The sequence below is a fragment of the Colletotrichum abscissum genome, assembly GCF_030869225.1.
Source record: "Colletotrichum abscissum strain IMI 504890 chromosome Unknown Scaffold_135.1, whole genome shotgun sequence".
Taxonomy (NCBI): Eukaryota; Fungi; Ascomycota; class Sordariomycetes; order Glomerellales; family Glomerellaceae; genus Colletotrichum; species Colletotrichum abscissum.
The window spans coordinates 1-13192 of record NW_026850027.1 but is presented as its reverse complement, the minus strand read 5'-3'; the positions used below and the strand labels follow the sequence as shown (position 1 = coordinate 13192).

Sequence of the window (13192 nt, the reverse complement as noted above, 5' to 3'; positions counted from 1 at the left end):
TCATCTGTGTAGAGTAGGACAGGAGAAGCGCGGGCTGTAGCTGCGAGCTGTCCAAAAGGTCGCCAAGAGTTCCGCCAGTCATGAGCTCCATGTCAATCATTATGGCCGTTCTCGATATCTGGATGCCGAGAATATCAATGCAATTGATTCTAGCGCGCGAGTCATATTTCTTCAATCGCTGCAGACAAGCGATTTCTCGTATAGCCTCAGGTGGTAAGCCGTTACAAGTTTCAGTGAGTAGTATGTGTTTGCGGGCGATAGGAAGGCCCCTGAGCTTGTATACAGTACCGAATGATCCCGAGCCCAGTTGCTCTCCCATAGGAGTTGACGTTGTGATTCTCATAGAGAGCTCTTTGCATATAGACACAGAAACGAAGATAGAGGTGTGTGACTGTTCCCGTATATACATATATACTATTTATTTATTTACATTCATGTACAGACTGCAAAGTGTCTCAAGTCTTTCCAGTCTCAATGTTGCTAAGTCAAGCATTCCATAACACTTCAGCCTCCCACCTGATGGTTATTTGTCAAGAACGATAGCAAACATCGTTTCCATCATCTCATTCAGATATACATTGACGAAACATTTGCCCATCTGACAACAGATATGTCAGTCTGAAGTTCGAATGAATACGTGCAGACGTTTTCAAAAGCGCTGTCTTTCCTAGAATGTAACAACTACTGATAATGCCCACCTTTCTACTCTTTTCTGTAGCTCTCTATGCGCACCGATTGATTCTAACCATTGTCAACAACTCCACGAACCAGACGATTTGGCCTGCAGTCGAAGGCTCAGGCTCAATCATAGAGTCATCTGATGATGGAAGCGTTATCGATTATTCTCAAGACCCTTTACCCGAAGGCCTTGCGTTGGAAGCTAACTCGCAGATCGAAATCTCTCTCAGCTCGTTCCCATGGTCAGGACGCATCTGGGCGAGGCAGCATTGCGCAGCCGGCGGATCGAACTGTGTTTTAGGTGACTGTGGTCACCCGAGTTGCTGGGGTCGTTCATCTACCGGCACTACGCTGTTTGAAATTACTGCACAAAAAGACAAGATGTATTACGACATCAGCCTAGGTGAGTCTGCATCTACATCTGACTCGTTCCAGAATACCGATCTCACCTCCGTCACTTAGTCGACAGTTTTACATGCGGCGTTCACGTTGTGCCGGACGACCAGGACTGCGAAGCGATCGCTTGCCTAGCCCCGCCCTACCTCGGCATCAATCCCGAGGATCAGTCACTGGTATGTCCTCCCCTCAACCTGATCACTGACCCGAGGACAGGTGACGCACCCATCGGCTGCTATTCCAACTGTGCCGTACACGAGACAGACGAGTATTGTTGCAGGGGTATATACGATGCAACGACCTGTAAGGGTAACAATCCGTGGTTTAAGGAGACGTGTCCGGACGCATATAGCTACGCTTACGACGACCAAGACGCCACATTCACGTGTGGCTTTCGCAATGTGACGATATATTTTCACTGCTCATAGGATCCCCCAGTGTTTTTCTAATTCAGGCTTGCCGATGTAGGTCATGGTACATAGCAAGGAATACTGAGTAAAAGTGTGAGAAGGGGAAACGGCAAGTGTACCGAGTGATCTCTGGTGCTTATCAGATATGCCGAGACTTGAAGGTCATATTAAATAAAAATAAACTTGATTGCCATGAATAGCACGCATATGCGAACTAATTTACATAATGTTTAACCTCCTGTAGGGCAGTTAGACAGCTTCTAACCTGCCGCCTCGCAGCAACATTGATGGCAACTTCCCTCCACGTGCGTGCGAACTGATAGGAGACACGCATGCGGGGATGGGCTGTTTGTCTTTCGCCCTAGACTTGCACCTCAACCCACCTGACTGGACCGTAATAGAGCACTATCGAATCTATTGCTCTACGTAGCCGCAAACGCCATAGTCGGTTTAAGCGACGTGGCAGCTATAAAGGCTCGGATTGTTTGTATGATGGTCATTTAAACTACTAGGAAAGACCAGATGAAATAAAATAACAACGTCAGTGGACTTCCGATTTTGTCTCAATGGGAATGATGTAAGCTTTCTTTCTGCTTTTCGCTTGCCTTGGCGGTAACCCCGAACTTGGGGGAGAAGCATTTATACTGAATGGACGGCAGCTCCGAATGTCTGTCTGTCCCCCGCAGGATGGTGATTGATTGACACAAGAACAGCCTACCGCTTCGGAATAATGGCAAATTGTCGAGCCTCGGTGTCGTGCTTATCGTCATGCTCTTGAGTAACGCGAGCGAGCGGTCGGGCAGTCTTATCTGTTCTCATTTCGTCAACAGAACCTACCCGAAAGTCACATACGATACCAGAATGTGTCGTCTCAACCTGGCTCTCGTCGCTATGGTCCGTAGTCATCTGGACTCTTCTCTCCGGAGCGCATCGAATTGACTAATCACGCTAGTTAGATCACCATAGGCTATAGCCTTAATTGCACGGTTGTGCTTTATATTGGTGTCTTCCAATATTCTACTTTTACAGACTACACGCCGGCTGCATGCCAATGACGCCGTGATTTTGACAGCCTTCGATCCCAAAGAACCATTAGCTAGTGCAGACTCGCGGCGTACATGTAGACCGAGGATAAGGAAGAAGCACAGCGACCTCATGATCGGATGAGAAGGAAGTCTTGAAGAAGTAGTGGATGATGTATTTGGTTGTCGTGGCCTGCGGCGTTCTGCGCTACGAAAGTAATTTCCTGGACGTCTGTGGCAATGACTCCGTCTCTGCTGCGATGACGAAAGCACGATAATGCTGAGTAATACCAGACGACCACCGGCCCGACAAACGGTTTTCTTCTCATAATCACCCCCCAAGCCAACATCCGTCTGCTCACCCAACACACCGCAAGCTGACAGAGGAGGATTTTGCGAAAGTAGCCGGCCTATCAAATGCTGGCGTCGCGCCCAGAGATATCCGGACATACACACGACAAACCACAAACTCTGTAGCAACCCAACAGGATATCTACAATCATATTGCAGCCATCAAACGAGATGTTCGTGGAGGGCAGACCTCGATCCACGCACTTGCCAATCAGCTTGACGAGGAAGGCTTCTGGAGTCGAATCAATTCGCACCAGATGGCCGCGTTACAGCTGTCTTGTTCGCCCATCCAGATTCCCTAGCCCTCCTACAAGCTTACCCAGACATAATGTTGCTGGACTGCACTTACAAGACCAACAAGTACGGTATGCCGCTTCTTGACATAGTTGGCGTCGATGCTTGCCAACGTTCCTTCTGCATCGCGTTCGCATTTCTCAGTGGCGAAACGGAAGATGATTATACCTGGGCTCTGGAGCGGGTCAGGTCCTTGTATGACCAGTGCAACGCTAGCCTACCTGCGGTTGTCCTCACAGATCGCTGCTTAGCATGCATCAATGCTGTAGCCGCTGTCTTTCCATCTTCGGCATCTTTGCTTTGCCTCTGGCATGCGAACAAGGCGGTGCTTTAGCATTGCTATTCTGCGTTCGACCTTGTCAAGACGAAGACAACCAGTAGCCCTGCAGCGCCAAAGTCATCGACTGACAACTGGGGAGAGTTCTACAAGTCCTGGCATTTGATTGTTAGCTCGCCGTCTGAGATGACCTTTCAGGAGCGTGTTTCTCACTTCGAGGAACGCTATCTTACGGACCATCTTGAAGAAGTCGGCTACATTACGTCCTTTTGGCTCCATCCGTACAAGGAGAAGCTAGTGAAAGCCTGGGTTGATCAGCACACGCACTTTGGCAACGTGGCTACCTCGCGGGTTGAAGGCATCCATGCTCTGCTCAAATCGCACCTAAAGAGATCCACGTTAGATCTGTTCGAGGCTTGGCGAGCGATGAAGCACGCGTTACTCAATCAGCTCTCGGATCTGAGATCTAATCAAGCCAAGCAACAGACACGAATACCGGTCGAGCTTTCGGGAACAATATATGGCGCAGTACTTGGCTGGGTATCGCATGAAGCCCTCCGGAAAGTAGAAGAGCAGCGGAAGCTGCTCAGTAAGAATGGCACAGACCATTCCTCAGTCTGTACGGGGGCCTTCTCTCGTGTGTACGGTTTGCCATGTCTACACAAATTAAAGGCTTTACAGGAACAAAATCTTGTTCTGCTACGTGAGCACTTTCATGCGCATTGGCACCTGAGGCGTGAATGGGCGCCGCAGCTGTTACTAGAGCCTCGCCAGCGCATCGAGCCCAGGTTGCAATCGGAGAACCGCCGAATTCCGGTTTCAAGCACTAGGCGAGACCCAAGCAGCTTTGAAATCGTTGAACTCGCGTCACGGGCCCCAAGCACATGTAGTAGGTGTCATGCGGTTGGCCATATTATGACCTCAAAGGCGTACCCTCAGCGATATTCACATTTGTTGCCTGAGCCAATTCCTACTCCAGGCCTAGCCCCAACACCGAGTGCAGTCTGTGCCACTACACGGAAAGTCACGGAAAGCCTTCCGTCGAACGCCGTACAGTCCATAACAGCCTTGACTCAATCGACTACAGATGAAGCAGTGGATGCCAGGATGTCACCACCTGAGATGCAACCACCGTCTCGGCGTTCGCGTTCGCCCTCGGTTCTAAAATACGATTCACCTCAGGCAATATACGGACGGTACTGTGCAGCGAGAACCGCCTGGTATGCCGCCCAGCCTCGCGGAAGTGTCAAAACAAACCAGGAGTATCGGAGGGCAATGGGACTTCCGCTGCGTTATGGGAAGAAATGTTATGAGTGGTGTCTTGACTACAAGCAGATGAACAAACGCTGCACCACCTGCAAGGGGTCAAGAGATTGGCTTAAGGAAGAGATGATGGCTTATCTAGACTGGGACAGAGCTGAAGAGGAACGGGTTGATGAGCTTGTCATCGCTGAGGAGGGAGAAAACCCTTTTCGAAATAGCAGGAGAGGTATGGGCGACATCTGGAAACGAGTTGAGAGAGACAACGCCGAACAGGAGGCGTTGTATGCTGAGAATCTGCCCGAAGAGTGCATTGTGGTTAAATCGTAAATTATAGGGTAATTGGAACCCAAGCCGCGGCTCCGATTGGCTCAAGACCCGTGCAGCGAACGTGCTTAGTCATATTCACGGGTACCCGTGGAATTTTACATGCACGGGTACCCGTGAGCCTATTGGGAGCCCTCGGTTTTGGCCGCTTTAGTCAGCAGCTATGCCCGGATAGCGGGGTTTGGCCAACAGCCGACGCGCTCCGGACGTTAATCCGCAAAGCCCCACTTCGCCAATGCAAAACACTGACCAGCTGTCTCCAAATCTCCCACTTGGCTCTCCAACCTCAACTACCCTTGGCTGGCACCTCGTGTAGTTCGCGGTTCTCTGCTAATGTACATGCATGTCTAGTCTCTATTGAGGTCTTTCTCCTCTTACAACGGTTCAGCGTACCTACAGTCTCCCCCCAATGTTCAGCTTAGTCTGCTGTGCGACTCGATCCCGTGTTGCCCAAGGATCTCGGCCTGTTCTATGAATCGGATTGCCTTGGCGGCTGCTTTGCGCTTGTTCAGTATGACCCGGAGATTGTGTCGTCCTGGGAGGGTTCCGAATTCCTGGCGCCGGAGTTGCCGAAACCTGCGGCATCGCAGCAGGATGTGCGATACCGTTTGTCGTCCTTCCCGGCAGGGGCAGTTGGCGTTGGTGATGCCCGGTACTCTTCGGTTGAAGAGGAAATCCTGTAGCCCGATCTTTTCCGTGCGCATCTGGACCAAGAGTGCGCTTTGGCGTTTACTAAGGCCTTCGTGGAGTCCGAGGACCTTCTTTGTCGGCTTCGGCGTGAGACGGAACGATGTTCTCCCTCGCGTCTCGGTTTCCCAATTGGTTTGCCACGCGTGGTGGGACTGTTTATGCGACCATGTCTTGACTGTCGACCTGAGTTTGAACAGGGCTCTCGGCTTGTCTGCCCTGGAACCTGTCTGTCTGTCTGGCCTCCATCCCGTCGCCTCCTTGGCTGCGATGTCTGCTGCTTCGTTGCCCTGGATGCCGACGTGGGCTGGCACCCACCGGAGCTCGACTTCGAGTCCCTGTTCTCGGAGGGCTTGTGTCTTTTCTGCGATGGCCTTGAGAAGGTACGCGCCGGACTTCCCCTTTGGGTTGGCTGACGATCTGATGGCGGCCTGGTTGTCGGTGTGTATGAAGACTTTGCTTCGGTGGTTTCCGTTTTCCTTGTCTGCCTGCGCCATCTCGAGGGCCAGGACGATGCCCTGCAGCTCTCCCGCGTAGACAGTGGATGTCGTGTCGTCCCCCATGTGAGATTTCCTAGTTTGCTGTGTGGTTGTGCAGACTGCTGCCGCTCCGATCTGACCGTCGATGCCGCTGCCGTCTGTATAGATGTGGGCTTCGTCGGTGTTCTTTTCCAGACAACGTTCGTGTTCTTTTTGGGCCTGCTCCATGCCTCCGGCGATGTGGATACGCGGTCCCTGCCACCACGGAGGAGTGATGAAAGGCGGTATGTGCTCGTGTTCGTGTTGTTCGTGTTGTTCGCTGGTTACATCTTGTCCATCGTGTATTCGGTTTGTTATCGTCTGTCTTGGGCTCGTTTTCTTTCCTCTGCGTGCGGTGACTTCGGCCATGCCTACTCTGCTGATGGTGTCGATGTTGTGTTTCCATATCTGTTGTTCGACTGGCAGGAGGTGCATTTCCACATCTAGTGTTGGGAACGAGGTTGCTCTGTATGCTCTGGACATTGCCCTGGCTGCTCTGGCTTGGAGCCTCTGCAGTCTGTTTAATGTTCTTTTCGTGTAGCCCATCTCTCCCCAACCGCTGTTGGACCACAGCGAGCATGCGTACATCATCTGTGGTATTGCGACTGCCCTATAAATCGTTCTCGTCTCTCTCGTCATCACGCCCCACGTGGAGCTGCCTAGACTGCTGAGTGCTGTGATGGTGTTCGTGACCTTACGTTCTGTCTCGTTGATGTGTTGTTTCCACTTGAGGGCTGAGTCCATGATGAGACCGAGGTATTTACAGGTTGCCTTAGGCTTAATTTCTCCCCACTGGCTGTGGAGTGTTGTGTCTCTGTCGATTCGGGTTTTCGCTCTTGTGAAGTGGGTAAGCTGGAACTTTTCGGGCGCGAAGACGGACGCGTGAGTGGAGGCCCATGTCTCGGCTTTCCGAAGCGCTTCTTGGAGCTTCTGGCAGGTTTCCTCAGTGCTGTTTCCCACGGCTAGGATTGCTACGTCGTCGATGAAGCCGGTGGCTGTCGTATCTCCGGTGTCATTGCAGCTGTCCAAGAGATCTGCGTTGTACAAGAGGTAGAGTATTGGCGAAAGAGGCGAGCCTTGTGGGATGCCAGTGTCGAGTTTGTAAGTTTCGGACTGGAACCCGTCCACGTGGATCTCCGTCTCCCGGCATCCCAGGAAACTGGCAATCCAACGCACCGTCGCTTCGTCGATCCGCCTCTTCCTTAGGTTATGCAGGAGTCGGCGGTGCGAAACATTATCGAAGGCGCCTGACACGTCCAGGAGAAGTAGGCTTGCTACCATTCCCTTCCCTGAACCCCAGGCTTCGTATATTTTATCTACGATTTGATGTAGTGCGTGTTCCGTCGACCGACATCTTCTCCCGCCCATGTGGCTATCTGGCAGCAGTCCATGTGTTTCGGCAAGGTAGCTCAGTCTCCTCGCTTGATGGCATCCATGATCTTGCCCACCGTGTTCAGAAGGGCTATCGGTCTGTATGCTTTGGGCACTGTGTAGTTGTCTTTACCTGGCTTCCTAAGCACCACCGTGGTGGACTTTCTGAAGTGTTGTGGGCAATATCCTAACCGGAGACTCTGGTTGAATATGCGGACGAGATGTGGCGTGATCCATGGTCTCGCCACTTGAAGTGCCAGGTTCGTGATGCTGTCGGGGCCCGGGGCCTTCAACGGTGCTGCTTCCTGGATGGCGTCCTCTACTTCACTGTCCGATACTGGCGGCAGGCCAATCTGGTTGCTGTACGATGCTTTGTCGATGTCTTCGAGGTTTGCCTCTAGCGGCGGGGGAAAGAAGGTCTCCTTGAAGAGCGCTGCTTTCTCTTCAGGCATTGTGGCGATCTGGGGCGTGTTGGGGTTCTTGATTTCCGGCGTAACGGTTGGCGGCTGGCTCTGTCTGTTCCGGGCCCATTTGGTGATCTTCCACAGCGATCTGGGTGACTCGGCCGCTGTTTTGACTGCGTCGCGATGTGCTTGCTGGAGAGCTTTCTTGACGATGCGGCCTTTTCTGTTGCGTGCCTCTCTGTACGCCTCCCAGCTCTCCTCTGTCTGTCGCTCGCTGTAGTCGCGGCGGAGTCGTTTCGTCTCGGCCAAGATGGCTGCGCACTGCTCGTCCCAGCCTCTCCTAGATTTGGGGGAAATGATGCTGGTCGGGACGGCCGCTCTGGTGGCGGTTGAAAGGGCGTCTATGATTTTCTCTACGTATCCGTCGAGCGCTGCCTTCGTTCTTGGTCTTCGTAGCTGCGGCAACGATCCCCGCAGCGTCTCGACGAACATTTCCTTATCAACAGCTTTCCACTTCCGTTTCTCCTCTCGTTGTAGCTCGGTCACTGCTATGTGCAGGGACGTCGCTATGGGTAGATGATCGGAGTCATGGTCAATGTTGTGATCTACTTCGCATCTGATCATTCGGTCAACGAGACCTACAGTTACGAGACAGAGGTCGATAGTTGTCCGGTGATCTCCTTCTTCGTACGTTATGGTTCCCGCTCTCAGTTGATTCGTGAGGTTCGTGTCGTCCATGAGGTCTAAGAGCTCGGTTGCTTCGCGGTCCGGCGCTCGGATATCGCTGCCTCCCCAAAGCTCATGGTGTAGGTTGAAGTCACCGACGACGTTTTGCTCAACGTGCTGGTGTGTTTCCAGTGTTGTTCGTAGCTGCTGTAGGACCGGCTGTCGATCTTCCTCCCGCGGTGACGGGTTGTACACATTATGTAGCACTAGGCTTGTTTCGGTATCGTCATCTGTTGCGATAATCAGAGTGCAGAGATCTCTGCTGACCTCCCTAAATTGCCATCGAGAGTGGTCGAGCTTCTTGTTGATGAAGAAGCAGACCCTGGCTTGGCCTCTTTCCTCGCTGCAGGGGTAGCACAGGTGGAACCGGTCCTTGGCCGGATGGTGTGTCGTTGCGCTGTAGGGGTTCCTCCACGGTTCCTGAATAGCAACTATGTCGTAATTATCGATGTTCGGGTCACGGAGAAGTGCCGCCATGACGGTATCCTTCGATTTTCTTACGTTGTACTGTAGTATTGTGAGTGTGTGTTGTGCGTTCATTCGCTATCGTCGACAACGATCTCCATCGCTGTGCTGTTGCTTATCGTCTGCGTGTCTGTCATCTGCGTGTTGGGGTCGAGCGCCTCGAGCGCTCTTCGCGATCGGATGATTGTGCGTCTCGGACGCGTATTCTCTGCAGCTACGGTAATCGTCTCCTCCGATTCCTGGGTTGCTGTCGGGTTAGGCCTCTTCTGGATCTTCTTCGTTGGGGACCGGCTCCGGCTCGGACGATTCTCCTGGGATTGTCCTGGTTCCAGTGGCGGCCGTGTGATTCTCGGGTTCGGCCTGATCCGGGTTTCCGGTCCTAAGGCCGGCGGCGGGGCCGTCTGTTCTGGATGGTACCTCGACCGTTGGCCGTAGGCGGCCTTGATCTTGGCCTTCTCGCGGATCCGGGTGGGGCATCCGCCGTGCCATGCCTCGTGTTCGCCGTACCATGCGGCGCATTTCCTTGGGGTCGTCGTGTCGCTCTTCGAGGAGCAATCTCGGGTCGCGTGTTCTTGCGCACAGTAGCCGCATGTTGTCGTTGCCTTGCACTGGGTTCCTATTTGGCCGTATGCGCAGCACTTGAAACACTGCCTCAGACGGCACTAACTGTCATATCGTTCGCATGGGAATACCTGCCTTGCCAGATGAGTCCCTCGTCAATGAGTTTGTTGGCGTCTTCTGCCCTTGAGAGCTCCACAACCACTGATGATGCCGTCTTTTTGCAGGTCGATTGGGTCAGCTAGCCTACGTACTTGATGTCCGCTCTGGGGATGAATGCCTTATTATCCTGCAGCAGGTCATCTCTGATTTCTGTGAAGCGATCCATGTTCATGGAGCTGGTTCTAATGCCGTGCGCTAGCACCCCGTAGGTTGGAATTCTCACGGCTGCTCCGTTGCCGATGTGGTTTTCCCAGTCCTCGGCAAACTGCCGGAGGGCTTCCGTGTCTTTCTTCGTTGTTGTCTTGACGCTCAGGTCGCCGCTCTTGAGTTGACTGGCGGACACGGTCTTGAGCTTGCGGATGTGCTCGTTACTGCTTTGTGCGATGGCGCGGTCTACGTGCGCCTTGAGGCTACGGGGGTTCATGGCTCTAATGCTGGCAATGGTGAAGGGGTCTCTAATGTTCACAATAATTTCACGCAGAGTCTGGGCCTGGGACGCTCTCTGGTTACAGGGGTTATGCATGCTCCCTGCAAGTCCTCCTCGGGCGGCTACGCTAGCATATGACTGCACGGTGTTCCCCTGATTCATCGGCTCCAGTGCTTTAATATCCTTCCCGACCTTGACTGCCAGCTCGCTAGCGTTCCAAGCCTCCATCGCGGCCGCGTTGGCTGCGCGCGTTGTGTTGATGTTTTCCCTAAGTTCGACCGTGTTCTGCTGCATGGCAATCCTGATGGTTCTCGTTTCGCGGATGTTGTTGTCGTTGGCTTTCTTGTTTTCCGCACGTAGACTCTCAAAAGCTTGGTGGAGGTGTCCGAGTTCGGGTAGGTTCTGCATTTTGACGAGCAGAGAGAGGGTTGCAATGAGCGTGGCCCTCACAGCTTGCGGGTTGAGGGGTTGTCCGTTTGCGGTGTCGATTGACTTGAGTGCTGTCTGAAGGTGTCTGCTAAGTTGGGTGGCGTGCTCTCTATGGTGCGTTGGCCATGTTTGCTGCTGAGGCCATGGGGTTGCCATGGTGCCTGCGTCGCTTGTGGGCTTCACGACGAGCTCTCGGCTATCCAATTGACCTTTCGGAGTGTGTTGTGGCGCTATTTTTGCTCCGACTTCGAAAATCTCGTTCTCGCTGTTGTTGATGTTTTTCACGTGCTGGGTATCCTCAATGCTGTTGGTGCCTTGTTCTAGCGTCTGGGTGCGTGCTGGCCACTGCAGTGGTATTCAAACGCCTTCAAACACCTGGTTGCGTTCTGAAGATGCTGCTTCCGACCGTCAAGGAGAAACCGACAATCTCGCCGCATTGAACTCACTTCCCGAACTGCAGATATCCTTCGCACGGCCCTATAGTACTCCATGAGATAACTCGCAGCGGGCGGTTACGGCACTTTCAGGGATGCTTCACCGAAAACCGCCCGATCATAGTCGAAGCCGCCTCTGGGGCCACGACGGTGTGATGGTAGCTTGCCCATAATGTGAGGATGCTTGCATGTAGTGTAAGCTACGAAAGATTACAGCAACTTTCGTAGATTTGTCCCCGGTTGTGACTGCCCTTCGGAGGAGTTGCGTAAGAGGCGCCCCCGGACACCTGTTGACTAGACGTCGACCTTATAGATCGGCTTCCAAACCCTCCACACGGCTATGTCCGCTCAGGATCTGGCCTTGCAACGGTCGTACTGACGGCGCAGCCACCCCGTGCGAAACACGAGCCCATGATCGGGTGAGTCTCCATATCCCATCGTGTGTCGTCTGAGACTACATCGCCGAGAATGCCGTCGATTCTCATCCCTCGCCGGTTGAGAAATGTCGCATATTCGCTCGCTCAGCTTTCTCTAGCACCTTTGATGTAACTTTGCGACGGCTCAGACCCTGGAACATCGAGCGGTACACGACGTCGTTGTGCTTGACACGCTTTACACCTTCAAGTAGCGATCTAGCCTCCGTTCCATACCACACTTTCTTTGACGCGTTAATGCATCCATATATGACCTGCGAAGGATCGCCTCGGAGCGTGCCGACCTTGACGTATTGATTCTGGGCGCTTTTGTCGACCGGCTTCCTACGCGTCGGCGCAAGTTTGCGGCGCTTGATGGGCACGGCAGAGATCGTGTTATTGAGGGATTTGCATTTCGTCATCGCTCGTCGTACGTTGTGCCTTCTATTTGATGGTCGTTGGTAAAGGTAGACGGTGAGTGAGGGGTTCTGGCGAAGACGAATCTACTGCGCTAAGCAGGGGGCTCGGGTCGAGGGCGGGCCGATCGGAGCTTCCGCAGTGCTATAGTGGATTAGGTAAGTTTAGCCTCTCAACGAATAGGTAAGTAACAAAGTGGGTGATAAAATTAATCTCCACTCAAGACATTTGACAACCACTTTCCACTGCTGTCATCGGTAATAGACACAGCTAGTAAGATGTAAGAAAAAGACGACCTAAGAGCGAGCGCACGTTTTGTCACGTCTAAGGGGCAAATTTGAAGTTGAAACAGGAAGTCGCGGTGATGGGAATGGGGGTCACAAGCACTTGACGTGCACAAGAGTGATGCTACTGTCTCTGTGGACATGGCACGTGCACCTCTAGAAAACACCAGATGGGGAGGTTCAACTGTGCCGGGCCTGATATCGTGGGGCTGCTCGTGATCCGTGGAAGCGCAGAGAGCCTGTGGCGCAGTGCTTGTACCTTGTGCTTTTGGACCTGTCCCTGCTCTACCTGCCTGACTCGCAACGTAGTACTTTGTTGTACTCCACACTAGGGTATGGACGCGTTCCCTGAATGGAGACCAACCACAGGCAAGATAGCGCGTCCACGCAGCGCATTGGCCTTCGTAGAGTTTGGCAGGGCAGCTATGCCCACGCCCCTGCATCGACCACATCATCTAGATAAACTTGGGATCTCTACAAAGTACTGTGTATGTACAGAGGCAGGGGTGGGCCCCCGCAAAATGGTACACTTTTGAGCGTCTTTGCCGAAATTAGGCTCGAGGGGTCGAAAAATCCGCGCGCATACTATCCGGCGGGCTTGGATTCGCGTTACGGAGTCACGTGCACCCAGAGCAGGCTCGGGAAGGTACCACGTGGTAGGAAGATAGGATGGCCGGTTTTTTGGTGTACGCCATGGCGAAAGTCGAAACATAGGGGATCAGGCCCTAGCGTTGCGGCTCCAAGTACTCCGTGAAGCGCACGCGCGAGGCCTTGGGGTCGGGGGGGCAGACACGAACCGGCGAGGCTGGCGCTGATGCTCCTCTCCGTCCCGTCCCGACGCGGGGCGTGAACCGTCTCCGGCGTCCCCCGGGCGGGCGGGAC

The 13192-nt window shown here is 53.3% G+C and overlaps 4 protein-coding genes across 4 annotated transcripts; 1 reads left to right on the top strand and 3 right to left on the bottom strand.

Moving 5' to 3' along the window:
- Positions 1 to 319, bottom strand: CABS01_16716 (serine/threonine-protein kinase crk1; the record flags this gene model as incomplete). The annotated part of the gene is made up of 1 exon (XM_060550046.1): positions 1 to 319. A coding segment is annotated over one exon (319 nt), but the record flags the coding sequence as incomplete, so codon positions are not given.
- A 740-nt stretch (positions 320 to 1059) lies between these two features.
- CABS01_16715 (thaumatin family protein) lies at positions 1060 to 1502 on the top strand (the record flags this gene model as incomplete). The annotated part of the gene is made up of 2 exons (XM_060550045.1): positions 1060 to 1081; positions 1141 to 1502. The coding sequence occupies 2 exons, from the start codon at positions 1060 to 1062 to the stop codon at positions 1500 to 1502; spliced, it is 384 nt and encodes a 127-aa protein (XP_060404029.1).
- Positions 1503 to 5428: 3926 nt separating this feature from the next.
- On the bottom strand, positions 5429 to 11253 carry CABS01_16714 (uncharacterized protein; the record flags this gene model as incomplete). Its single annotated transcript, XM_060550044.1, has 6 exons — positions 5429 to 5888; positions 6120 to 6830; positions 7958 to 9228; positions 9276 to 9833; positions 9995 to 11107; positions 11209 to 11253. 6 exons carry the CDS (start codon positions 11251 to 11253, stop codon positions 5429 to 5431), a joined length of 4158 nt encoding a protein of 1385 aa, XP_060404028.1.
- Positions 11254 to 11677: 424 nt separating this feature from the next.
- On the bottom strand, positions 11678 to 12031 carry CABS01_16713 (uncharacterized protein; the record flags this gene model as incomplete). Its single annotated transcript, XM_060550043.1, has 1 exon — positions 11678 to 12031. The coding sequence occupies one exon, from the start codon at positions 12029 to 12031 to the stop codon at positions 11678 to 11680; it is 354 nt and encodes a 117-aa protein (XP_060404027.1).
- Between the last annotated feature and the right edge of the window lie 1161 nt (positions 12032 to 13192).